The sequence below is a fragment of the Gymnodraco acuticeps genome, unplaced genomic scaffold (assembly GCF_902827175.1).
Source record: "Gymnodraco acuticeps unplaced genomic scaffold, fGymAcu1.1, whole genome shotgun sequence".
Taxonomy (NCBI): domain Eukaryota; kingdom Metazoa; phylum Chordata; class Actinopteri; order Perciformes; family Bathydraconidae; genus Gymnodraco; species Gymnodraco acuticeps.
In genome coordinates, this window is record NW_022991985.1 from 501,918 (window position 1) to 529,844 (window position 27,927).

Genomic DNA, 27,927 nt, shown 5'->3' on the forward strand with positions numbered 1-27,927 from the left:
CGCTGCCCACTAGCTGCCCACTGCTCCTAGTACTAGACTCCTGGTACTAGGATGGGTTAAAAACACATTTCACTGTGTGTGCTGTGTGCTCTGCATGTGTGACCATTAGAGAGGGTTTCATCCCTCCCATTTCTAATTCACAAATAAAGCAGATGTGTGCAAACTTGGGAATATATACAAGGGTAATACAACTTAAATATCTTACTATTCTCTTTCCCTTATTAATATAACATAAAAACACTCAAAAGTTAGAGATAACTGTGCCATGTGCAATATACACTTTTTACAATTTATTACTCGTTGCTACCTCATCATGTTTATGTGTTGAATAACTTTTTTATAATTCTGCTACAATGTTTTTAACATGGATGTGTTCTTATTGATATGATTTTATTAACATGTGCTTGCTTTTTTGTTTAATATGTAAGTATATGTGTGCCTTTGCATTGTCCCCACTTTAGGAGGAATAAAGGACTCTTGATTCTGGAAATTGGTAGCCCAATACTATTCTAAAAAGCCTACATTTACATACATTGATTATGTTCCATAGACAGCAGTGGAGGAGGAGGAGAGATGGGAACTCTTGTTTGTGTACTTCCTGACAGCTTTAAAGATGAAGTTGGTCACTGGTTTAGTCTTGTCACTACTCTCTCCCGGCTGCTCTCCAACACGTTCTGTGTCCGCTGCTTCCTGCGGTTCATTTTGGACATATCGCGATCGAACACTTCTCCAGAGCGCAGAGCGGACACCAGGTCATCGAACTCACCGCTCTCCTCTTCTGCGTTGGCTCTGGCCTTCCTGCCCTTCTGCTCCCTGTCTCTCTTCAGCTGCAGGAACAGACAGATCAAGACAGGAGAGGATGAGTACTGTACATGTATCACTACTGACTCTTTATACCACTCCAATTCAATTAAATAATGTATGTTTTACTTTACTGCATTCATCTCACAGCTTTAGTTAGTTTACAAATCAAGAGTTTTGCATAAAAAAACTGCATTTGGCTACGAATGTTTACTCACTTTTTCTAAAGAAACATTTTAAATGCAGGACTTTGACACTTTACACAGAGTATTTTTACAGTGTCATACTAGTACAAGTTCTTAGTAATTTAAGTTTTTTGCAGGATCTGAATACTTCCCCATCTCGTCTGAATCAGTGTATGGAAACAGGGAAAGTGTGTAGGCAACGTCTATCATGTTATCTCAAGTATGTTTTATGTTTAATGCACGGAACAAAACTTATGTATGTATTACTATACATGTACCTGACACGTTGTAACAGACATTAGCTATTCTGTTAAAATAAAGTACATCTCTCTTGTATGATCATGTCCTCTAACCTGTGCCTCCAAGAGTTCCCGTCTCTCCTCCTCCTCCTTGCGTCTCGCCATGTTCTTGTTGTCCTGCTGGGCCTCTGAGTAAGCTGTGAGGAAAGTGTTGAAGATCCCAAAGAACTGATCTGGCTGCATGTTGGACGTGTCTTCTCCAAACCGTACCAGCGCCTTTCCAAACTGCAACAAGAGACATGATACATTTTGACGAGTCGAACAGATTGAGCTGCTGTAAACGTTGGCTTTTTTTGTATTTAGAAATGTTCTGTTTCTGTGTTCATAAGTTGACGGGATGTTACCATGATTTAGTAAGTACAAATACGTTATATTATAAATACCAATTTGAAAATCTAATTGGTAATTGTATTTATGGTTTCATTTAGCTTCTGTTTTTGATCAACAGGCAGATTTTTCAGATATCTTGCCTTTTTAAGGTCCAACTTGTGTGTATATAATACACACAATATAATGTGAAACTGTGAGTGTAACACCGTTTATCTGTCAGTCACTTGAGGATAGATAGTTATGTACTATGAAGGCTTATCTTAAAAGGCAAACAATCGACACATTTTAATCGAATAGCACAACAATTTGAGAAAAAACATTTGTTGCTGTGTCTCAAATCATGTACTTCTGTGCTTACATTTGCTGCTTGCAAAGTATGTCAAAATGCACTATGAGTATCCAGATGGAGCTCTCACAATGGTCCACAGTGGAACGTGGACACTTACTAGCAGTATTGCAATTACACACTATTGCTTTGGTGAACATAGCACTATGCAAATAAAAGTTAGATATGTGTATTTATTTTTCAATATTTAAGTTCTGCTATACTGTAACTGGTGTCAAAAAGAAGCTGCTGTTAATTGTATAGGGTTAATTGAGCAGTCTGAGAGGATTTGGTACTGCGAATGATAATTGCTGCAGCGATCGTCACTTCCAGTGAGGGCATAACACCTGTGTTGGATTTAAGACAAGACCACTCAGTTTTAGACATGGAAGTGTACTGAGGAAAGTATCCGAATCGAGAGACAGTATGTGTGTTCATACATGCCAACCTTTCCAAATCCAAAAGAGGTAGGTTTGCACGGCAAATGTACACGCCCAAATGAGGTAATCAGAAGAAATGGAAACCCAGTAATTACATGTATAAACCATGTATTTAACATGTATTGCATAATTTTATGCATTTTTCAAAAAAAGTGGTAGTTTGGTAAACAGTGACATCAACGACATGTCTGGTCTGTAAAATGCCCGAAAAGTAAAAGAATGGGAGATACATTTCCCAAAGTCTCCACATTTGATTATATTTGTAATGTGTTTCTGGTCCTCTTTCAGTTGAGACAGTGTAGATGTGTCAGGATGCAGAACTCTTGTGTGAACATTGGATAAAGCCAGGTTCATATTCTTGTTTCATGTTGTTGACATAGAGTCAAAGGTTTGCACAGAGCGAAATATCTTTGTGTTGCGCCATAAATCAGAAAATACTGCATTAAAAAAGTGATTTCCTGCATTTTTCTAATGATAAAGTGTGATATAAATAATGTACAGGCTTTCAGATTGCTCTAGTTCACTAAACAGAGACATTAACGATATGTTTGGTGTTGAAAATGTCAGAAAAAGTGAAAGAATGGGAGATAAATATCCCAAATCTCAAAATGGTATCATATTTTGTGTGTGTTTAGTGGTCCTCTTTCAGTTGAGACACTGTAGGTGAAGGATGCGTCAGGAAAAGACCAAACACTGGATGTCTTTCAGTCGCCAACATGTGTTTTCGAGACACTGATATTAACGGGGAAATCCTGCAGGACTCAAATGCCTCGTCTCTGTTCCCTTAAACTCATAGAGTGCCACAGTGACGCGTCCTAAAACCCAGAAGTAAGTTAGCATTTTTACCACTTCCGGTTCCTTCGATAAAAACCAATGCAATTTCTCCATAGGATTTTGGAAAATAGCTCCAAATAAGGTCTGTGTTTGAGACACATTGAAGAGACAGATCACGTTTTGTTCTACGACATTAAATACATCAGCAGTGACCCCACTGGTGATTTTTGAAGAGTTTACGTGTCTGAAAAACGATGGTTGTTAACAAGTGGCTGAATAGGACTACAGAAGTTGTCCAGGCCGTTTTACGTCATTACACCGAACACGTAAAACACTCCTCTAAGTTTGTTTGCCCTGTTCTGCTTGAAAGCAAATCCCTGCCTCCTGATAACTGTTCAAACAAACGCTCCAACTTGTACCATTTACAATCTGTATGTTTGAATATGGATCTTAAGTTGGCGTGACGTTGAAGCAGCGACCCTGCTGTAGTTCCTTTATAGCATAACGTTAGCATTTTGCTTCTTGCGACTAGATTTATGATTCGAAAATTATAAAAGTAGGGTAGACATGTGGATATTATCCGGCTGAACAAAACGTGATCCGTCTCTTCAATGTGTCTCAACCACAGACCTTATTTCCAGCTGTTTTCCAAAATCCTATGGAGAAATTGCATTGGTTTTCGACGAAGGAACCGGAAGGAGTTTACATCCGGGTTTTAGGACGCGTCACTGCGGTTCTCTATTTGGGAGTGATTACCCATCAGCCCCGGGGGTGCAGAGAAAAGGCAGCGTTACCCCCGGTCTGCACGTTGTTTCTCTTTCAGAAACACAGAGGACTGTTTGTATGATGCGATCACAGATACGCTGCAAACGGTGTCCGCCAAAAGTCGAGTCCAGTGTCTATGCAGTGTCAGTTTTATTTGTTATAGTTTGGGAAGATTGAACATCGGTAGGGAAAGCCAGCTAAGTCGGTAGGCGGTAGAAACATGTCAAAAGCGGTAGACTACCGCCCAAATCGGTAGGGTTGGCAGGTATGTGTGTTAATTACAGAGCTGGAGTCAGGACAACGTACATACAGACTGGCAGCAGTGGGTTATGAATGTTGTTGGATAGCATTGCTTCAGACTCACATAAAGATGTTCTGTTTCTGCTAACCCTAACTACAGCTAACCCTAACTACAGCTAACCCTAACTACAGCTAACCCTAACCACAGCTAACCCTAACTACAGCTAACCCTAACTACAGCTAACCCTAACTACAGCTAACCCTAACTACAGCTTTAGACTCTTTTGTGTTAAGATTATGTTTGTTGGTTAAACATGTGAATAACAGTATCCCCCTTGACTCACCACTTGTTTGGCCTCACTGAGTGAGTCCTCCACGTCAGAGAAGCTGAAGGAGGCCACAGTGATGAACTGACTGACCATAGGGACAAACCTGTCCTGAGGACCCTGAGGGGAGCGGCCCTGCTGGTACTGCAGCTCCTGGACACACACACACACACACACACACACACACACACACACACACACACACACACACACACACACACACACACACACACTGAATTCAATATGTCAATATATTCCACATGTATCCTCCATGAGTCTTTTTTTAAATGAATTTACAGGGTGTTAGGTGTTAAACATACTAAGAAAATAACTGAACAGCTTTGTAATCATTCACTCACCGCCTCAACATTTTTCAGGCCAGATCTCAGCTTGCCAATGTCCTTCTCCAACTCTGTCATGCTGGAGAGACAGGTCATATGTAGAGAGACACAAGACAGTCATATTAACTGTATTACACAAAATACAATTCCTACATTTGTTCTTCCCATTTGTGGTTTTAGGTGGATTTCAGGACCTATTTATTAGGGAACACCAGTCCCCACAAAGTCTTGTTTTAGCAGTGAGGTTCAGTACAATCACTTCTACAGTGTCTTTGTGTTTGTTCTTACTTGACCTTAGCAGCTTCTGGCACAGTCTGAAGCTCTTCACTGAAAGCTGCCATCTTCGGGTATTTCCTCTCCAGCACAGTGATCATGTAGTGAAGCAGAGTGACGTTTCTGCAAACACACAACCATACTACATTTAACAGTCAAACATTTATCACTTCTCATTGACTTCTAGAAGAAAAGAGAATCTAACAAACATCTACAGTTCTTCTCAGAAAAAGGATAAAGTGAACAGAAAATGACCCGTACTTGTCAATGCTGGACTTGGTGTCGGCTATCTTGTTGAGACTGGACACTTTGAATCCCCAGGCGTTTCCTCGTTGTCCTTTGTTCATGTAGTTTCCAAAGGCCAGCACCACCTCCAGGAGCTGAAGCAGCGCCCCGCTCTGCACCACCTCCTGGGATGCAACGCTCAGAGCTGGAACACAATGTCAACACGTATTTTAACATCTTATAATATCTTCAGCAGGGCACAACAAACTGAACAGAACAGCACCCATGAATTCACTGAGTTTTGGATAGAAAGGAATACCTTTGATTTTAGGTTTGATCTCAGCCACTCTTTCAGCAAACTTCTTCTTGAAGTAGAGGGACTGCAGTCTCTGTTGATAGTGGTTGATGCTAGGAGAGGACAGAATCAAACAGCCAAACTGTGAGTGGACTCTGATGACCCAACAGCCACCCAAATACAACTTCCTCAAACTATTGTGTTGTTTGTGTGTGAACATGTCAACAGATAGTCACACAATGTCCTCTAATGTTTTTCTCTACATGTTTTATTTGGCTGCTCGAGCCTACGAGGTGTGTATACATTTGTATTCACTGCCTGGAATAGCTGGTTATGTTGTTTTGCTGTTTGGCCACATGATGTCGATCTTTTCTGTTTAATACAGACACATAGAAAAGTTTGATTAAAAGAACATAGGTTAGGGGGGGCGCAGAGGCATGACAGGAGGGGACGCAAGAGACCAGGAGGAAAAATGGTTATAAAAAAAAAAAAGATTAAAAAGAAAAAACCTTCATTTGAAAAATTATTGATTCGAAAATAATATGATACAGTACTATTACATCTGGGTCTCTGTGTTTCATTAAAGCTCGGCTCTGTGTGTGTGGTGTGTGTGTGTTGTGTGTGTGTGTGTGTGTGTGTGTGTGTGTGTGTGTGTGTGTGTGTGTGTGTGTGTGTGTGTGTGTGTGTGTGTGTGTGTGTGTGTGTGTGTGTGTGTGTGTCTGTGTGTGCGTGCGAGCGAGCGAGCGAGCGAAAGAGAGAAAGAGAGAGAGCGCACCGGTACCGGAGATTGTTGTTGTCAGCTTCTGGTGCTAGCGAGCTACGCTAACGGATATAAGGAGTTTTTTCAACAACAAGGAGGAGGAGAGTCCTCTCCTGTCAGACCGAGAGACTCAGTGAGCTAAAGGACTCTCAGTGTTATCTCAGTGGGTCTCAAACGTTTTGGTCACCATTAATGTAAACAATTATTTCCGAGGCACATGTTTATATGATCATTATAGTTATAAAAAAATAAGAGAATAAATTAAAAACAGGTATGAAATACTATATGACATTACAAAATGAATAAAGTTTAAAGGGGAGTGATTTGTAAAATATCCATAAAGAAAAAGTAAATCTGTTTACAGTTCTGATTCATCTGGGTGTTGAGAGATGTATCCATAGATCTCTTCATGTTGCTCTCAAAGTGCACCAGATTGATGCTTTCAACTTCAATATTTAAAAATAAATCTTCCCGGGGGGGAGCTTGCCCCCGGACCCCCCTATGTGAGGTCCACTCACCACCTATAAAAATAGCACTTTACCCCTGCTTCCACCTATATGCCTCGAGCCTTCATTGTAACTGTCTCCCTGTGTATTTGCGTGGGGAGTGTTGCAGTAGAACATTCCACTGTAGCTCCCGGTACATTAATGGGAAACCCTAAATGTTTGAGCACCCTCTATGAAACGTCAAGCTACCCCACAGCACCCCCAAAAGAAATCTCTGGCGCCGCCACTGAGCCTGACTTGTGTTGGGGGGGCCCGACTTTTTTTTTTCTCCAAAGGGGGGGGCCTGATAGAAAAAGTTTGAGAACCACTGGGTTAAAGCAATAAGCACTTTCTTGCCGAGGGTACTGATGATGAGGATATCGTTTTGTGCTATTTTTAAAGCTAGCCCGATGAAAAAAGCTTTGATTGGGACAAAGGGTAAGAGACCAAGATAAGTTAGGACTGAGAAGGGAACCACATATCAGTGGCCTTAACCCTGCTTCTGTGAATAAAGATGTCGTTTTCCGTTCAAATGTTCAATGTGAAAAGCCAGAAAATCTCTCATGTGACACAGGATCTGGGCCTATCTTTGGCCTTTAGTTGTTTTTGCCATTGTGCCTGGCTCCATAAAGCTGACGACCGACTGCAGGTTGTGATCATCATAACCAAGTGACAGTCATTTGTGATGACTTTTAACATGAAATATAACAGGCTAAGCTAGAGCATCAGAGGGGAAGCAGCAGAACAGGGTGCTCCTGTGCCTTTGCTTCAGTTATTTGCACAAGTGAAGCATTTTAGATACTGCTTAACATTTTTTACCAACTCCGGACAGTTTTATTTTACTTGGTATACTGGCAGATACTTGAGGTAACTACTCTCTCTTTCAACCCGCTCTGCAGCTTTTCCTCCAGACAGGATCCTCAAAGTGTACAGTCTGTCTGTCACCGTCATGCTTTAGTTAACTGACAAATACAGGCTGTGTGTGTGTGTGTGTGTGTGTGCGTGCGTGCGTGCGTGCGTGCGTGTGTGTGTGTGTGTGTGTGTGCGTGCGTGTGTGTGTGTGTGTGTGTGTGTGTGTGTATGTGTGTGTGTGTGTGTGTGTGTTTTACCTGCTCATGTCATACAGGAAGCGGTCTGCTTTGGCCATACGATCCAGCTCATGCTTGTGTTCTTCTAACAGCTCAATGTCACTCTTCTCAGGGACGAACTTCAGGAGCTTCACACACACACACACACACACACACACACACACACACACACACACACACAGTTAAATGTGTATTTCATTTAAAACAGTTATTTTATGTTTTATTTGTGACACGTTTGAGCCGTAAATAAATAGGAATGTTACAATTAGTGCATCATAGTGGCTGGAAATCCAGTTGAAATCCATACACATACAGGACTAAATATCTTGCCCAATGACACCTGACTGCAGGTGATAGAAGCATTGACCCTCTGATTGGTAGACATGTGTTTACCCCCTGTGCCATATCTGCCCCGTATAAAATCACATTGCTTCTTTATATTGGCCATTTTTATATGGATCAATATAAAGATCCTCCAAAGGAACACCTTTTTTATGCTCTAATGAAACAGCATCCTGATTCTAAACATCTTGTTGCTGTTGTCATTATAACCATTTGAAATCTACTTTGGGAGCAATGCTTGGGCTGGAGGTGACTCAGAAGATGTGGTAATGGGTCACCTGCTCCAGCATGTCTTTAGGTAGGTCTTCCTGTTCGTCCATGGACAGGACAGCATGTCGGATCTCCTCATTGGTCAGCTTCAGTCTGTAACATACATTTATATAACAGCTTTTCAACATGCACATTTTTTTGGATCAAACGTATTCACATGGAACATGCACTGACCGTAAGAGCAGAATGTTACAGTTCTGAGCTCGTCGACCGTCAATTACTGACAGCTCCTTCACTTTCCTCACAAAGGACGGGTCCTCCTCATGATCCTTCTGCTAATACAGAATAGTGGTTAGAATACAAAAAAAAGTCTTCTTCCGTGTAAAAGTTTGTTTTCAGTGTTTCTGTATTCTCCATTTCAAACACATGCAATCAACCTGAGTAGTGTCAATATCTGTCGCACAATGAAACTACATCTATGAATAGGAGGATTGTATGCTAATGACACAAATACCTAATGAACATAAAATAAAAGGCAAAAGAGAAACTGAGTGTGATACGTTACATGTAATACTTGAGGTTTCTGGTAGGCTGAGAAGGTTTTCTGGAACTCTTCTAGATCCAGAACTTTAAACACCTTGAGATCATCCATCTCTTTCCATATGGTTCCTTCTATCTGGCTCTGAAACAACAGCAAATATGCAAGTTTATCATCCTCCTATCTCAAAGTCCAGCTAACAACTCACTGTAGAGATTTCTGCAGCATTTCACAGCTGTTGACCCCCTACAGAGACTACAAGCTGATTGGCATCACTCAGTCGGATGTCATATATTTGTCTTACTGTCGGCAAATCCCATGAAAAGACCCGGGCTGAAATCAGTTCATGCTAAGCACATAGTCCATTATGAATTGAGTCTGCAATGTTGGAGTGCTTTTTGAATGTATTGGAGGAATTATGACAAACGCAAGGAGAGACCGAGGCGTGACTGAGACCCAGAATACATGAGTTGTTGCCCAATTTATTTGAATGATTTCAGTACCGTACAATACCTAGTGTCCATTGTGTTTTCTTTAAATGTGCACATAACTCAAATGATAGTCCTCTGTATAGAACTTCTATTAGTTGTAGTTGATGAGTGAACATTTGGGACACATCCCAAACCCAACACTATGTTAGTCCCTCTCTCTCCGTAGCAACAGCAGTACCTCAGGCAGTTTGCTCCAGTTGAAGGACTTCAGGGGGTTGGATGGCCGAGGAATATTCTTCCTCTGGGCTGTTCCTAGTGGAGCTCCTGGTGGAGGAGGTGGGGCAAACGGAGCCATGCCAAACCCTGGTGGGCCTCCTGGAGGAGGAGGTGGAGGGGGAGGAGGTGGAGCAAAAGGCAGGGCCGGGACAGGAGCAGGAGGAACTGAACCATCATACGCCACGGGGGGTCCTCCTGGCACACTGGAGGTCTAACAAGAGAATTCATTATGAACAGATGCCATAACCATAGATTATACATGTATTGACAGCAATAAACACAAATAAACCACGTTTATCGCAGCTGGGTGCACGTACAGAGCTGAGCTGCTGCAGCCGGGCAGACAGGTCTCCCACTTGTTGCCGAGCTTGCTTGTGCTCGTTGCTCTCCCGCTCCAGTTTGTCTTTCAGCTTGTTCAGCATCACCATCATGTCGTCTTTCTCCTTATTCTTGGCCTCAACCTCCCGCTCTCTCTTTTCAAAGCGCTGCTGAAGGTTCTGATGCTCTGGAGGGAAGGGAGTGTGGGAACATACAGTATGTGATCATTCTGTAAACTACGGTGGAGTTAATCAAAGTATACAGTCTTTCTTATAGGCAGAGCTACTGAGAAGCATTGCCTCTCCTGCAGCGTGACTTATTTGCATCGCATGCTTGGTCCCTGATGTACCAACGGTTGTTTTATTGAATGGGATTTGTTTTATTGAAAGTGTGCATCTGGACCCGGTGACAACATTACCTATTGACGCAGCAACCACTGTAAGTTATATTCTTGTTTAATTAGACTTCTCGGTTTCATTTATTCGACTCTGTATAATTGTTACTGTAGCTAAAACGGCTAAATCGCTTTTGAGAGATTTTAAATCTCAGATCTGCTCAGGCGAAACCTGCTTTACAGCTCTCAGCACTCAAGCCTGCATTATTAACATAGGCAGGGCCAGTCTATTGATTGCGTGAAGTAGAAACTGCGTGACTCAGTCATCCTTTAGCTCAAAAAGCATTTAAATACCGCATTTAGAAACTGATGAACTCAGTGTGCATCTGGACCCGGTGACAACATTACCTATTGACGCAGCAACCACTGTAAGTTATATTCTTGTTTAATTAGACTTCTCGGTTTCATTTATTCGACTCTGTATAATTGTTACTGTAGCTAAAACGGCTAAATCGCTTTTGAGAGATTTTAAATCTCAGATCTGCTCAGGCGAAACCTGCTTTACAGCTCTCAGCACTCAAGCCTGCATTATTAACATAGGCAGGGCCAGTCTATTGATTGCGTGAAGTAGAACTGCGTGACTCAGTCATCCTTTAGCTCAAAAAGCATTTAAATACCGCATTTAGAAACTGATGAACTCAGTGTGCATCTGGACCCGGTGACAACATTACCTATTGACGCAGCAACCACTGTAAGTTATATTCTTGTTTAATTAGACTTCTCGGTTTCATTTATTCGACTCTGTATAATTGTTACTGTAGCTAAACGGCTAAATCGCTTTTGAGAGATTTTAAATCTCAGATCTGCTCAGGCGAAACCTGCTTTACAGCTCTCAGCACTCAAGCCTGCATTATTAACATAGGCAGGGCCAGTCTATTGTCGCCCATCAGCTGTAGATAGTTAACTAATTAACTTCAGCTGTGAGAACTGAGCAATCAGGCGTCCATTTCGGGTAGCTCTTTCCTGGAGCGGCAGCTTCAGCGGCAGACAGGCTAAGACTGACAAAGACATTAGAGTCCTACGGGAGTAAGACTGACAAAGACATTAGAGTCCTACGGGAGTCACGAGGGAGGCAAAGAGGAGGCAAATCCTACTTTGATTGAGCTAAGTATCGTTGGCGTTTTTAATTTTTACTTTTGTTGTTTAGCCCCTCATGCTATAATCATGTGTATTTTCTCCATTCCTGTTCATGTGTCTTCTCGCAATTATCACTGGCCCCGTGTATCTCCTAATCGATATAACCGGCCTGCTCTCGTCTATCCCACGTGCTCCACTGAGATCCATCATCTAGTTTCAGGTGGCCTGTGGAACTGCCAGTCAGCTGTTCCTAAGGCTGACTTCATCTCTGGCTACACCTCCCTGCAGTCTCTGGATTTCCTTGCTCTCACTGAGACCTGGATTACTCCATCCAACACATCCACCCCAGCAGCTCTCTCCACTGCATATTCCTTCTCCCATACACCCAGACCCACTGGCAGAGGAGGTGGCACTGGTCTCCTGCTCTCTCCCAAATGGAGCTTTTCCCTCTTCAAGCTACCTAACTTTACTCCTTCCACCTTTGAGTTCCATGCCGTCACAGTAACCCATCCTATACAGTTAACCATTGTTGTTCTCTACCGTCCACCAGGCGCCTTGGGGGACTTCTTGGAGGAATTAGATCATCTCCTCTCACACATCCCTGAAAACTGGCCCTCCCGCTGTACTTCTCGGAGACTTCAACCTCCAGATGGGGAAGATAGACGAACTAACATCTCTGTTAACCGCCTTTGCTTTCTCACTCTCTCCGTCCCCACCGACTCATAAAGCTGGCAATGTCCTTGATCTCATATTCTCAAGGAACTGCGCTACTTCTAACCTCTCTGTAAACCCGCTCCACACATCCGATCACTTCTTCATTTCATTCTCTCTATCCCTTTCCAAACATAACAAACTAATCTCTTCCCATCCTACACTTGTCCGCCGTAACCTTCGCTCCCTCTCTCCCTCTACCTTTGCCTCGTCGGTGCTCTCAGCCCTCCCTTCCTCTGATTCGTTCCAACTACTGCCTCCAAACTCTGCTGCAGAAACTCTCCTCTCTACTCTCTCATCCACTCTGGACTCGCTCTGTCCTCTGACATCTCGGCAGGCTCGTCAGTCCCCTTCGGCTCCCTGGCTAAATGATGCACTGCGTGCTAATAGAACCGTCCTTAGGGCAGCAGAGCGGAAATGGTGGAAATCCAAACACCGTGACGACCTCCTAACCTATCAAGCTCTCCTCTCCTCTTTCTCTGCTTCGATCTCTCAGGCAAAAAGCACTTTCTTTCAAGATAAGATCCAATCTTCCTATTCCAATCCTAAAAAACTATTTTCCATCTTCTCCACCCTCTTGGACCCTCCAAAAGCTCCTCCCCCCTCCTCACTTCTGTCAAGCGACTTTGTTACCCACTTTGAAAAAAAGGTTAATGATATTCGCTCTTCTTTTTCTGACTCACCTTTACTCACCGCTGGGTCACCAGACCTTCCTTCCACCAACACACTAACCTCCTTTTCCCCTCTCTCTCCAAGTGAGGTTCTTACCCTCATTACCTCTGCCCGCCCTACCACCTGTCCTCTGGACCCTATCCCTTCAAACCTCCTTCAGACTATCGCTCCTGATATTCTACCGTTTCTCACCCATTTCATCAACACTTCTCTAACTTCTGGTCACTTTCCAAACAGTCTCAAGGAGGCAAGAGTAAACCCTCTCCTAAAGAAACCCACTCTCAACCCGTCTGATGTTATAAACTACAGGCCTGTCTCTCTCCTCCCGTTCCTGTCTAAATCACTTGAACGCGCTGTCTTTAAACAACTCTCCTGTTATCTCAATCAGAACAACCTTCTGGATCCGCACCAGTCTGGTTTCAAGGCAGGTCACTCCACAGAAACTGCTCTCATTGCTGTCACGGAGGAAACTGCACACTGCCAAAACTGCATCCCTCTCCTCTGTCATCATCCTGTTGGACCTGTCTGCTGCATTCGACACGGTGAATCATCAGATCCTCCTTCGCACTCTCCAAAAACTTGGAGTTTTCTGGCTCTGCACTTTCCCTCCTCACCTCATACCTGAAAGACCGTACCTACAGGGTGACTTGGAGAGGGTCTGAGTCCGACCCTTGTCAATTAACTACGGGGGTCCCTCAGGGCTCTGTTCTTGGTCCCCTCCTCTTCTCCTTGTACACAAACTCGCTCGGATCAGTCATTAGCCCGCATGGTTTTTCTTACCACTGCTACGCTGACGACACCCAATTAATTCTGTCCTTTCCCCGCTCAGAGACCCAGGTCGTCGCACGCATCTCTGCTTGTCTAGCTGACATCTCTCAGTGGATGTCTGCTCACCACCTCAAGCTCAACCTTGACAAGACTGAGCTGCTCTTCCTCCCGGGAAAAGATTGTCCAACTCTTGACCTGACAATCAACATCGGCACCTCAGTTGTTTCCCCGACTCAGACTGCAAGGAATCTGGGTGTGACCCTAGATAACAACCTGTCCTTCACTGCAAACATCGCTGCTACACCCCGCTGCTGCAGAGACACGCTTTACAACATCAGGAAGATACGTCCCCAGCTGACACAGAAAGCGACTCAGGTTCTGGTCCAGGCTCTCGTCATCTCACGCCTAGACTACTGCAACTCCCTCCTGGCTGGTCTACCTGCATGTGCCATCCGACCTCTGCAGCTCATCCAGAATGCAGCGGCTCGTCTGGTTTTCAACCTTCCTAAATTCTCCCACACCACTCCGCTCCTCCGCTCCCTTCACTGGCTTCCGGTAACTGCTAGAATCCACTTCAAGACACTGGTACTTGCTTACCGTGCTGCGAATGGATCTGGCCCTTCCTACATCCAGGACATGGTTAAACTGTACACCCCAGCGCGTGCACTACGCTCTGCATCAGCCAAACGACTCGTTGCGCCCTCGCTGCGAGGAGGACCCAAGTTCCCATCGGCGAAAACACGTGGGTTTGCTATCCTGGCTCCAAGATGGTGGAATGAGCTCCCCATTGACATCAGGACGGCAGATAGCTTGCACATCTTCCGGCGCAAACTGAAAACTCATCTCTTTCGACTCCACTTCGAGCGTTAGAACGATTAACGAAGCACTTTTATACCAATAAAGGACTGGATTACCTAAAGCCAGTTGAGTAGCACTTGAAATGTTTGGCTCTATGAAACCTGATATACTTATATGATTCTGTTTTCTTCAAGGTTGTGTCTTCCTGGTCGAATGTACTTATTGTAAGTCGCTTTGGACAAAAGCGTCAGCTAAATGCAATGTAATGTAATGTAATGAATACATAGTGAATTAGCAAAGCACTTACTAAGATTTCCTTTCCTAGCTGATCAAGAGAGAAACATGCATTGTATTGTTTTTGATTAACCTGCAGCTGTTGTAATGCACAGGAGTGTGTGTGCGTGTGTGTGTGTGTTTACCTTTTCTCATTTTATCAGCTTGCTCTTTCCATTGTTTGACCTCACTCTCTTTGATGAGCCTATAGACAAACATACACACGTCACCTCATTGACAATTAACGACTGGAACTTGGAATCTTGAAGAAAATCGGTGGGAAAAACACGTTTATGATAATCACTTGTTTCGCTCAACAAGACAATCTCCACATATTAACACCACTTTTATGATTGACTAAGCATACATGCAATGCCATAAGTAAAAAGCTAATGTTTGGTTATCAACTTAATACAGTAGCATGGCTGTGCATCACCACCGCTAAGCTAAAGGCGGACTCGTGTTGGGCGTGATGACGTTTAGTTCTCTCTTTGAGTCACTTTACACATTCAGACATTCACCAGTGAGGTATTTACTGAAATATGTCATATCCTAGTGCAATACATGAACATCTCTAAAACCTTATTTCAGGCAACTAATAAAAACATGTTCAAAAAACCATTGACTTCCAGATGAGAGAACCGTAAATGCTATAATGCGAACTCATTACTGGGTTCAATGACTCATCCCTGAAACCACACTAGGCTTCTACCCCAAATGAAGAGCCCTCTGAAACTTACATGCTTACAATGTTTCTCACGTTGAAGTCCTCCAGTGGAGCGACGTCGGGGTTTTCTCCTTTGTCCGTCTGCAGAACCAGCTGCTGGACTATCCGATCCAACAGCACCCAGTACTGGAGCGTGGTGCTGCTCTGCTTGTCTGCAGACAGACGGGAGAACCGTCAGATTCATGGTGATTTAAAAAGGAAGGTAAACTAGTAAGTTGTGGACAAGTGGCCAGGCAGTCTTACAGGGCATCATGAGACAGTGCTGCAGTGCAGACAGCAGGTGAGGGTACGCTTCAGTGTGGCTCAGATGTCTCTTGATCACCTCAAACATCTGGCTGGCACTTTTAGTTTCTATATGGACCTGAGGAAAAACAAAGTTTCTTCATGACATATATCAAATCTGTGTTTTGACATTTATTTGACATAAAAAAGAAATGCAAAATACATTTTCAATTTTCAATCAAATTCCTATTATGGTAACAGATGGTGTTTAGTGTTTAAAAACTGAAATGTGTTATGTCTTTTTATCCCCACAGCAAGAGCTAGGATTTCGGCGCTAAATTAAGTAATCTAAAAAGACATTTGGACAGTCTAAAATGACTTACAGCATCAAACTGTTTGGACATCAGAAGCTCGTCTTCATTCCTCAACATCTCAAAGAAGTCTAAATGTCTGGAAACAACATAAACAGAATGGAATGGAACAAAGTTTGTCAAAGTACAAATATATTCCCCTGACCTCTCACGTATTTGTTCATTTTACAACACAGTATTGATGTTTTAAAATGCTGGCATCTTCAAGAGTGCCTCATGTACCTGTTCAGGATGGCGTTGTCATTGGAGTGCAGTTTGTCAATGATCGGCTGAATGCCCAACATCAGGAACTCATAACGCAAGTGGATGCGGAACTCCAGACTGGTCTGAAAACACAACATTTGTGGAGGAAGGGAAGACGTTGATTGAGACAAATACGATACGACACACCTCACTCAAAGACACAGTACTTTCTAGTTCTGTCTAGATCTCAGCAGAATAAAGACTCGTGGATGGTTGTTCACCTCTCCTGCTCCCTGACTGAGCACAGCGTTGATGAAGGACATGATGGCCGTCTTCAGGTTCACTTCATCTCTGTAGCGGCCTGTGGATCTATCTAAGTCGTTCAGCAAGGTCTGCACACAGAGCAGAAGATATTCAAGTTGCATAAAACATATTTGTGGTAACTCTGGATGTGGCCTCACTTTCTGTCACAATCTGATGTAAATGGACTGTACTTATATAGCGCTTTATCCAGTCTTTACGACCCCTCAAAGCGCTTTACATACTACATGTCATTCACCCATTCACACCCATTCATACAGAGCAGTACCACTAGGACCTAACATTCACACACATTCATACCCCGTTGGCCATGCCATCGGGAGCAACTCAGGGTTAAGTATCTTGCCCAAGGATACATCGACATGTTGGCTGCACGAGCTGGGATCGAACTCACAACCTTCTGGTTGAAAGACGACCGCACTCCCTCGCAGCCACAGTCGCCCTATTGATGTATTATTATTGTTAGGGTCCCTAGGATGAATCCTTAATCTAATGTAATGTTTCTTTGTGTTTTTCTTTTATAACAGATCCAAATAAGGCAACCAACATGCATGATGGGTCATCCCGTAAATAAATCAGAATCTGTTCTTTCCACACCACCATATTCCCTTGTAGTAGATTCAATGAAACACACAAACAAAGCAAAAGCAGACCTGAAAGCGTGTTCTCTCCGAGGCAAATTTCTGGTAGTGCAGCATGGCTTCTAGAACTTTCTTATGGCCTCCTGGCACCAAACATACTGCACCAAGGATCTCTAACACTTCAACCTAGGGAGAGAGAGCAAACAGGAAATATTAAATTAGAAGGACAAAGAATGTTATGATGACTAACTAGAGAACGATTATTTTAAAGGGCCAACATTGTGTGAGAACACAGTGTTGTCTTTGCTGTTCATCTGTTCATTTTCCTGTTGGAAGCTCTGAAGTCCTGAGACTCATGACATGGTTTCAATCAAAGATATAGATGTCAACAGTATAGAAGTGTATTTACTGTAAGTATCTTTGGATAAAAGCGTGATCTAGCATAACATGTAATAACAATCATTCATGATTCCTTCCTTAGGTGTATTGTCAACTCTTAGACTTTATATAAAAGGTGTATGTCCTTGAGAAATGGGAAGCATGTAATCTAAAGTTTAAGAGCCAGAAGCTCAATCAATAGGGACTTAGCTAGGTCAAATAATGGTTACTGGTTCAAGTCCCCCATGGACCATACAAAAATACAGTGTGGACTGGTAACTGGAAAGCCAATGCAGTTCATGCAGACTGCCAAAATGCCTATTGCTCCAGACTTCTAACCATGGCAGTCTCTTCGTTCTGACACCTCTCAATAAGACATACGTTTTTACTAGGGCTGTCAAGTTAACGCGTTAATGCAAAAATGTTTTAACGCCACTAATTGTTTTAACGTGCTATTAGCGCATGTGTATTTGTCCTCGGCCCGCCCCGTAGTTTCAAAGCCTAAAGGCTTGACGTTGTTGTTGTTAGTTGGATGGTTGGATGCGTCTACGAGCAACAAGCTTTCAACAGCGATAGCTAAATGGGGGGCTACAGCTTAACATTGTGGAGGACGAGGGGCCGCGTGAGATCCTTCGGATCGCATCCGACGTGTCGACTGCACATCACAGCGCATTATCCTGACCCCTATGGGAACTTCAGTCTCATGCTTTGACTGTTATGAAGACAACTGTAAACAGGCTTGTCTGTTTGAGCAACTGGCTCAGTGCAGAGAAGTACACAGGGTTGAGAGAGAGAGTAAGAGAGAGAGAGAGAGGTTCCAGGTTGTTGTGTTTAATATTCATGAGAATATTTGTCATTGTTCAAATAATAATAAACATTTGCATAAAGCATATTTGTCCACTCATATGTTGATAAGAGTATTACAAACTTGAAAAATATTCCTCTAAGGTACATTTAGAACAGATACAAAATGTGCGATTAATCGCGATTAACTATGGACAATCATGCGATTAATCGTGATTACATATTTTAATCGACTGACAGCCCTAGTTTTTACATTAGTGTATTCTCAGGTGTGATGTACTGTTTGATGTAACAACACTGTGAACATGTAATTTCCCACTGTGGGATTAATAAAGTATGTCAACTTCTTCTAACTTTGTCATTATGGGATATTGAGTGCATTGCATGTACCTTGGTTTTGATGCTTTCAGTGGTGAGACTCTGTGCGATGATGTTGATGCTCTCACAGTGACCGAGCACATGAGCCCTGCCCTGAGAGTTGTTCATCAGAGCTTTGATGCAGCCGATCAGGGAGGTGTGGATCTGAGAGTTGGTGGTCTCATAGTCCATCGACTTGAGGAAATTCAGGATACAAGACAGGCCGTCCAACTCAATGAACCGCGTCACAAACCTGGTGGAGATGAATCAGAATGGCCTTGTTCGGGTTATTCTTTACATCACTGCAGTACATGGGAAAATGTAACAAAAACTAAGACATGTTCATTTTCTAGGATAACTAGTGCTGGATTTGTACCTCATTGGCTGTGTCCTCAGTGCCGTCTTCAGACCATCAGCGATTTTATGTTTTCCCTGCTCTTCCTCATCCTCCAGTGACAGCAGAGTCTTCCTCTGGTAAGGGAAGGGTTGAACAAAAAAATGCCTTACAACTTTTCAGAACTTGTTTTGACTTGACCAAATTAACTAATAGTTCGGTGGTACAAAAAAAGGCTAAATCTGCGCAGATTGTCGCTTATACATCCATGGTACAGATGTTCTGCAAGACATGTTGTACTTTAGAAAGTAATCTAGTATCAGCAAACCCTTTAACAGCCAGCACCACCATCGATATGGCCTTTATGGTAAACTAGCAATATGACTTTTTCAGAGTTTCAGAGATGTTTTCCAATAAAATATGGTAAATAAATGGCTAGATTCATGGTAATATTACTAAATCTAGTACTGCCTTATGAGTCTCAGAATGAAAGAGTGATAATAATTTATATAGCACCTTTCATGCATGGCATTCAGCCCAATGTTGCACACAGATGAGCAAGTTAGGCCAACACAGGATATAGACATTTGCTGTTAGGCCAGTGGTTTCTTGTTAGGCCAATTCAGCATATACAGTAAGATGAGAAAGTCTTTTTTTTTATTATGAAAAACACTTAAAGGGGAGCTATCATACAAAATGAACTTTTGTACGTCTTTTATACATGAATATGTGTCCCCGGTGTGCCAGGGAACCCACCAAGTGTCAGAAAACACAACCCTCTCTCTTTTCCTCCATACACAAATCTCTAAAAACGGGGCTGCAACGGATCTGATTATTATTTGAATTTCTCTGACGTCAGAAAAGGGGAGCTCCGCCTATATGGGCAACTCTCCACCTATCAGGGGAATGAGAGACCGCTGGAGACGCTGTAGTACATATGCCAGGCCTGTAAGTGGCGCTGTAGTCTGCCACAAAAGCAGAATCAGCCCATTCAAAAACAGCGCTGGAAAAGAGCAAATAGAGCAAAATGAGGCATGGCTAAAATGCATGATCTGTTTGGTATTTAAAAAATAATAATTCACAGACATGTTTTATGGCCCTACACTATATGTTTCATATATAGCATGATAGGTCCACTTTAACATGACTTTTTTCCATTTTTTCTTTACAATTATAATTTATTATCTTTTATGAATATATCTGGTTGTATATATTGCTCATTTTCCACAAAATATTTTTTTTTATTTGAGTTTGTGTTTTATTTGAGTTTGATGCATATAAATACTCTACTGTATGATGATTGTTGAAAATGCACTTCTACCATTTTGTGGTTATTTGTGTCCCATTTGATAAAAAAATGCAAACAAATAATTTTTCCATAGATTCTTTCTTGGTCTGGTAGTTAAAGGGTTAAGCAGGCTCATGAAGAGATACTGTACACCTGACAAATGCATGTATGGGGCAAAATATAAACCCTGTTCAATAATAATATAATATTAGGAGGGATGAAACCCTCTTTAATGGTCACACATGCAGAGCACACAGCACACCTCTGCTTTTAACCCATCCTAGTACCAGGAGTCTAGTACCAGGAGCAGTGGGCAGCTATTGTATAGCGCCCGGGGAGCAATGGGAGTGGGGGGGAAGGGGGATGTCCGGTGCCTTGCTCAAGGGCACCACGGCAGGGCAGGAGGTGAACTGGGACCTCTCCAAGTAGCAGTCCACACTCAATTTTAGGTCTGGTCGGGGACTTGAACCGGCGACCCTACGGCTCACAGTCCAAGCCACTACTGACTGAGCCACTGCCGGACATCATGGATACTGATGGCAGTAGCATGATATGAGGTCACAGACATCCGGACCTCAGCAATCATTTCCTGAAAAAACAGCATGTGTCTGACAGGAGACACCGCTTGTTACTGACAGCTTTAAATAAGACAGAAAGCTCTCTGTCATGGAGACACTGCTGGTAAAGCCGTATCAGGTTGGAGGACTGGATGAGTCTGGACTTGTCCCCCTTTTCCACTGAATTGAGTTCTGTTCTAGTTCCATGCTGGGGCTAGTTTGGTTAAAAGTTGGTTCAACTTGGGAACCACTTAAGAACCAGTTTGCTTTTTAAACCGACCAGAGCCCGAAAGGAGCCCAATGACGTCACAGTGTATACCCGTTGAAGATGTACTCTCTACATTTACAAAGCCAGATTGAATTGCAAAAACTTCTTCTCCTACTTTATACTCTTTTCCAGAGTGACTTTGTTAAAAGTATGCCAATATGTTTCAGTGGCGGAAGTGTTGTGGTGCTTGGGTCCCACCATCGTTACGCATTCTGTCTCCTCAAGCTAGCTACCACTAGATAGTTGTTTTATGGTGTGTGAGCTGAGCTGTGTTACTTTTTTGTATGCTTTGTTTTATCTATTTGCCTGTACAGCACTTTGGTCTGGAGGTTTAAAGTGCTTTATAAATAAAGTTGTATTGTATTGTATTGTATTCACTGACTGTTGTCATTAACATCCCCTGATGCATATTTCCTGATGAATGTATATGGTTTCTGCTTTAATAGACAATGTTTGACTTCAAGGCATAGTAAATGAAGGATTGTATGATGAGAAGTTACTCTCATATTACATGGACCAGTGAGCCTAGCCATGAAGCCGTTCTGGTTGGTTCACAACAGGCACCAGCTCCAAATCTGCCTTGGTGGAAAATATTTTAAATACACTTTTGAATGAATTTTTCAAATGTTTTTTTATACATTTTGTTAAGAGTGGTATTCAATCAAAGCTCTCTACCTGTGTCATGGATAAAAAGTGGGCAGTGTAACTCACAGCAGCCAGGGACCTGAGCTGGTCAATGTAATACTCTGGCCATCTGGTTGAGGCGTTCTCCTCTGCCTCCTGCAACACACACACACACACACACACACACACACACACACACACACACACACACACACACACACACACACACACACACACACACACACACACACACACACACACACACACACACAGCGTACAGTAATGGATATGCTTACATATAGTACTGTAAAATCCAAATCCATGTGTTATGTTGCTCATAAGCCAAAGAATATATCAATATCAAAAGAATAGAACATGGGAAGCTGCAGCTGCTCCAAAATTGACAGAATTACAATTAATATGTGAACATGACACTTCCATGATGGGATTTGTATATGTAAGGATGAGCAACTTTAACATCTATTACCTAAGTGAAAGCAGCTGCCAAAGGCTCATGATACCCATCATTTCCAATACTGATTGATTGATGGGTAGTAATCATTTCTTACCAGTTTCTTGCCACAGTAGATCTGCCATTTTGTCTGTGCTGGCAAAGAAAACATGGCGGCTCTGTTTTCAGCTGTGAGGTCCAGTTCACCCTGGGACAGGAGAAAGGAGAGATGGGTGAATGACCGATGTTTGAATGCACATGGAGTAGAACACCCAGTGTTGGGAGCGTCGACTCACCACCAGCTCAGTGAATAGAGAGTCCAGCTCTGGAAGGGGGGGCATTGGCAGGGTGGGCTCCAGTACAGCAGCATTGTTGGGGTTGTCATGACAGTAGGTGATCTCTGGTTGTTCACTACCTTTAAAGCAGCAAGAAAATATAGAGGATATGCCACGTCCCTGGGGCTGCTTCATCCGGGACGCCATGGTTACAACTATTGAGTCAAGACAATAACTATAAATCAATGTTATTGATCCTGGTGCATTTTGCAGTAACTTCTATTTTCATGAGGTTTGTCTTATGAGATGCAAGGCGGGGCTTAATGAAAACACATGCTGTATTGGCGCCAAGGATGTGGAAGCTTGCAAGAATAAACCAGGGAAGATCCGGGGTGTTTGTTCTCAAGAGGCCATACTTGCTTCATGTGCCACTGAGCGACATTCATGGGAATGAACGTTTTCTTAAAACAACCTTGGTTTTTCCCGTCTGTCTTGATTGTCTGTCCTGGTCTTATCAGTTTCACCTGTCCCCCATTTGCCCTGGAACCACCTGACCTCCTATTTATTGTGAAGTCAGATTCTTGTTTGTCATACATCGAGAGGTTCTGTTCTGTTGGGTTCTGTTTTGCCTTGCCTCCTCTGGACCAAGCCTTTAAATAAAGACAGTTTCTGTTGAGAGTATCTGCTCCTGTCCTTTGACAGATCTGTCACAGAAAGCGGAGCAAGGATCTAACTGCAGATCACAGATACTCTTTATTTAAAGGCTTTGTCCAGTCACAACATAACTTGGCGATCTACTACAAAAAGGACTCTGACTTAACAAAAACCAACAGGTGGAACTAATAAGGCTAGGTGAAACAATCAAAACAGGCTTGAAAACAACGACAGAAATTAAAAACAGACATGATACAGGTGGAGAAAACCTTTTCTTAACTTTAATTTCAATTATTATACTTTATGCCAAAACAGGGACTATTTGTAATGTGCCAATGTGTCCTCTATTTCTGAGAACATGAAGCAATATACTAAATGACCACATGACATTGATTGACTACATACAATACAATATATACAATACAATAGATGTATACAGGATGCCCTTCTACAAAGTATTCCATACAACTAGACCTAGAAGTCCAATGAATAGCGTTAAACCTGTTGGAGGACAAGTGAGGATTGTTTGTCATTCCATTGGAGGCATGTTGGGTTGGGATCTCCTAATGACCCAAAGGACAGGGTGAGTAATTACAGCAAGTCAAACTGTGCATGTGGCCATGTGAGATTAGGGGATATTTCAAACTTTTTATGAAAATAAATTATTGACTTTAATGACTGAATGTATAAGAAAAGGTGAGCTTATTAACACAAACACAACAATGAATACTGTGGAATATATTTTTAAATATACATTTAAGAGTGCAATGAAAGACAAACACAAGTTTCACGTGTGGGCCGTATTACATTATACTTTTAAAATTTGCTGCGGGACAATTTAAAATGGACCATAGGCCGCAGTTGGCCCCTGGGCCGTAGTTTGGACAACCCTGGTCTATGGTTCGGTACTCATCCCTTCTACAGCTAAATGTCAAGTAATGTAAAAACCGATAACTAATATCCATGCATTATTACCACAGAGTTATCATGCACGCTGTTGTATACTTTCAACTCGGAAACATCACACATACAATTGGGATTAACATGCATTGACACATATCGTCTATCCATCAACACAAACAGGATCACCCACACAAACAACACACACAATCACCTGGGTGTGATTGACTGGAAGACTTGTTTTTCACCCAGCTGAGTCATGAGGTGTGGCCAGGTGCTCCTCTATCAGTGTCTGATCATTTATATAAGGCTAGTCTTATGATAGGAACAGCACTTTGGTATGTTGGAGCGTGAACAACAGTTTCAGTGTAGATGAAACACTACTTTGATGGTACAAAGTAACAAGAAATACCTTTTTTAAGTTATGAGGAAATACACTGCAGTGATGTGTGGTTTTAAGTGGGGATTCTCAACAGTTATGATTTACGACACAGCTTAGTTAAATACTCAGGTCTAATAGGTGAATTTTGACGTTCCAGAGGTTATTTATTCCTGCTAACAGACTGCTGCTAAGGAGAACAGACCGTTCATCAATATGTGGTTCATTTCTTTTAAAAGACTCAAAAGCAGCTGGTCATTGTAGAATTCAGCAAATGTTACTTAAACAGTGAGTATTTCATGCAGGAGGACGGTGAGTGTAAGGGACCATTACTTTGATCAGATCGTTCTAATAATGTCCCAAATAACGTTAAATGTTATAGTCAGAGGTACAGTCACCATTATTTTGGTCAAGAACCCGTGAGTGTTCTTTTCTCAACACTTTCGCACAAACACTTTTTGGTTGTGCGCTCTTAATCTTAAACCAAATGTGCCCAAAATATCTCTGCACAATTTTGAAACTATGAAACCTGCAAATGACTGATTTAAATGGTTCATAATCATGTAAAAACAACATTACATGTTGGTACCTCCTCACAGCTGTTTAAATAGAAGCTACCATGTCGCATACAATTAAATCATACAGTCTATGAATTATGTTATAGTATTATTACTTCATAGATTCAGCAGAATCATGTATTTCTTCTTTCCAATAGAATGCCCAATGGTATTACCTTTTTCCCTACAGTCTAACATTTCTTCCTCTGCATTTACATTAAAAACAGAGTTGAAATGTAAAATGACATCACATTTACTTACTTAGAATTTGTAGGTACTTGTACTTCCTTGAGTAATTTATTATGCTGTTTAGATATATATTTAAGAGTGTATATAATTTAAGCAAAATATATACTTTTTAGCTTTAGTTACATTATAAATTAAGAATTTAGCCCAGAAAATATATAGGAATTAGATATATATAAATATAGGAGCAACTTTAAAGTTCATGTGAATGATGTTCACATAAAAATAAACATGCTTTATACTTCTCAAATATAAAGAGTTTCTGCTTCCTCTTCTATAGTTGTCACTTTGGGCTCTTTTATCACCATTTTGAAGTATATGTTTGGACCCAGTTACTTTTGTACTTTTACCTGATTAGTTATCTATTCAAATGTAAATTGTGAGCTGTATTGTAAAGTATTAAAATGGGACAAAGATGTTACAAATTACAGACGATAATTCTTTTTAAATACATGGTGTAATTTGCCCTATAGTCCCTCTTCCTCTACATAAATCTTCGGATTCTCCTTACCTGTGTGACCCCGTCTATGCGCTGCAGCAAGAGGCCATGTTGCTCCAGCAGCGTGTCAGGTGTCAGATCAGATCTCTCTGCTGTCACTGTAGCTAAAAATCCAACGACATTACAGCTTTTCAAAAGCTAATTATCCCTGAACACTACCCTGGACTTCTTCTGACAGTATATCTAAGTGTATTTTTATGATACAAAGAAATACAATATTAAAAAAGGTAGTAAAAGTCAAATAGTGATGCTGAAATGGACTCAGATTTTAAGCTGCAATGAACATAAATAGATACAAATCTGAAACTAAAAGTCTTTGAGAGTTGAATTCAAAATGTTGCAAATGTAATCCACAAGACGTTTTTTCAGTTAGAAAGTGTTAGGGAAAAGAATAAATCCATGAGCGAAATAAGTCACCAAGAACTAGTTTGTCAGAACCCCACAGGTGTCTCGGAAAATCAAATCCTCTGTCATTGTCTTCGTGTATCCGTACAGCACAGACCCTCGTCTCTGTGTTCCTCTTTTCCTGTTTCCATTCTGATTCAATGAGAGGTGTCAGTGTGTGTCTGTCAGGACATTCAGAAAAACTGACAGATCAGCCCGGGAGAGAGTATGGAGAGTTCAAAACACACACTACTGCATTCCTGACGGAGGCTGTCACGCCCAGACCTCACCCACTGTGTGTGTGTGTGTGTGTGTGTGTGTGTGTGTGTGTGTGTGTGCATGTGCGTGCGTGTGTGTGTGCATGTGTGCGTGTGTGTGTGTGTGCGTGCGTGCGTGCGTGCGTGTGTGCGTGCATGAGTGTGTGTGTGTGCGTGCGTGTGTGTGCATGTGTGCGTGTGTGTGTGTGTGTGTGTGTGTGCGTGTGTGAGTGTGTGTGTGTGTGCGCGTGTGCGTGCGTGTGTGTGTGCATGTGCGTGTGTATATGTGCGTGTGTGTGTGTGCGTGCGTGCGTGCGTGTGTGCGTGCATGAGTGTGCGTGCGTGTGTGTGCATGTGTGCGTGTGTGTGTGTGTGTGCGTGCGTGCGTGAGTGTGTGTGTGTGTGTGTGTGTGTGTGTGTGTGTGTGTGTGTGTGTGTGTGGGAGGGAGGGAGGGAGAGAGGCGTGACGGTCTTTGTCCATCTGTGCAGCGTCTCATCATGTTTAGTGACGACATTCGGAAAAAGGATTTTATGTGAGCTGCCCTCATTAGCATTAGCATTAACATTGTTATTGCAGCAGCCTGCCCTCATATGACTGTACTATTTAACCAACAAACTGGAAGTGACGAGTAAAGGCCTGACCGTCAGAGAATAGAGACTTTTCAAAGGGTTTTCAGAAACTTTCCTTAAAAATAAAAACTTCCAAATGTAACACTTTTTACACCAATTCTGTAACAAACTCAATAATTGTAAGGGGTTAAACATGACACTATTTACTTATTTCTTTGAGTTTGTTTTCATCATTTTGGCCATAAATGCAATGAAAAATTATTTACAAAGAACTTTTGCTCTTTCTCTATAAAATATTGATGCCTCTTTATAAGAGACAAAGCAAATTCAAACAGATCTGTATTAAAAAGTTGTTCTTGTTACTTCACTGGGAACAGACCAAGGAATCCACGCCTCGCAGAGCAGAAGAGCCTATGAGGAGGTCATTTGAAATGTTTACATTACATTTTGCTGGGGCAGGGTCAGCAAAGACAAGAAACATGATAACATGATAACTGACAATGGATAGAACATGTGCAAATATTCGCATTAACCTCTGAATGATCCTGACTCCCAATTATTTAAGTATCAAATATAAAATGTCTTTTTTATATATGAAATATATTGTGAGAAGTGTTTCTTCACCATTGTCATATTACAGTTAGTCATTACAAAAAGCGGATACCACACTCACAAAATGAACATTGAACAAAGAGCAAACTCTTGATGAAATGTAGACCTAAACAAACCAAATACATACTAAATATCTGAAATAGGAGTAGGAAGAAGTACAGACTTATCTTGTCTTACCCCTATGTCTTTTGACTTTTGAAACCCAGATGTAAACATTAACATGAATGACGTCTGAATTCCATGTGGCTGTTTTGGTTTCATGTTCCTGGTATCGGCATGCTGCTCACTTTCACTGCAGCATCAGAACAGAGCCTCAGTGTTGTACACCTGAGCTCTCTGCTGCAGGAGGATGGTGTATGGGCCAGAGA

General features: G+C 42.1%; 1 protein-coding gene across 4 annotated transcripts; it reads right to left on the reverse strand.

Moving 5' to 3' along the window:
- On the reverse strand, nt 1-26,335 carry LOC117536280 (disheveled-associated activator of morphogenesis 1-like). 4 transcript variants are annotated; one of them, XM_034201076.1, is made up of 26 exons: nt 25,749-26,335; nt 22,523-22,716; nt 22,345-22,434; nt 21,863-21,931; nt 19,081-19,175; nt 18,738-18,957; nt 17,238-17,351; nt 16,545-16,655; nt 16,303-16,406; nt 16,093-16,159; nt 15,731-15,848; nt 15,501-15,639; nt 14,907-14,965; nt 10,067-10,254; nt 9,712-9,960; nt 9,070-9,186; nt 8,739-8,836; nt 8,573-8,657; nt 7,974-8,080; nt 5,644-5,732; nt 5,361-5,529; nt 5,115-5,222; nt 4,845-4,905; nt 4,504-4,638; nt 1,340-1,510; nt 1-827 (listed from the first exon to the last, which is right to left on the reverse strand). In XM_034201076.1, exons 2-26 carry the CDS (start codon nt 22,706-22,708, stop codon nt 624-626), a joined length of 3,153 nt encoding a protein of 1,050 aa, XP_034056967.1. In that variant the 5' UTR covers nt 22,709-22,716; nt 25,749-26,335; the 3' UTR covers nt 1-623. The 4 variants fall into 4 exon arrangements, with proteins under 4 accessions (XP_034056967.1, XP_034056965.1, XP_034056966.1 ...); XM_034201074.1 differs by having other exon boundaries at nt 8,739-8,839; XM_034201075.1 differs by having other exon boundaries at nt 8,739-8,839; nt 22,523-22,736.
- Nucleotides 26,336-27,927: the final 1,592 nt, after the last annotated feature.

Bases quoted from the DNA above. Each gene is read 5' to 3' on its own strand.
- LOC117536280 (XM_034201074.1), bottom strand. From the start codon at position 22,708: ATGGCGTCCCGGATGAAGCAGCCCCAGGGACGTGGCATATCCTCTATA. The intron at 19,176-21,862 runs GTGAGTTACACT...TTCCCTTACCAG, and splicing joins AGCTCAGGTCCCTGGCTGCT to AGGAAGACTCTGCTGTCACT. The intron at 15,640-15,730 runs GTAAGACTGCCT...GTCTGTCTGCAG, and splicing joins GCACTGTCTCATGATGCCCT to ACAAGCAGAGCAGCACCACG.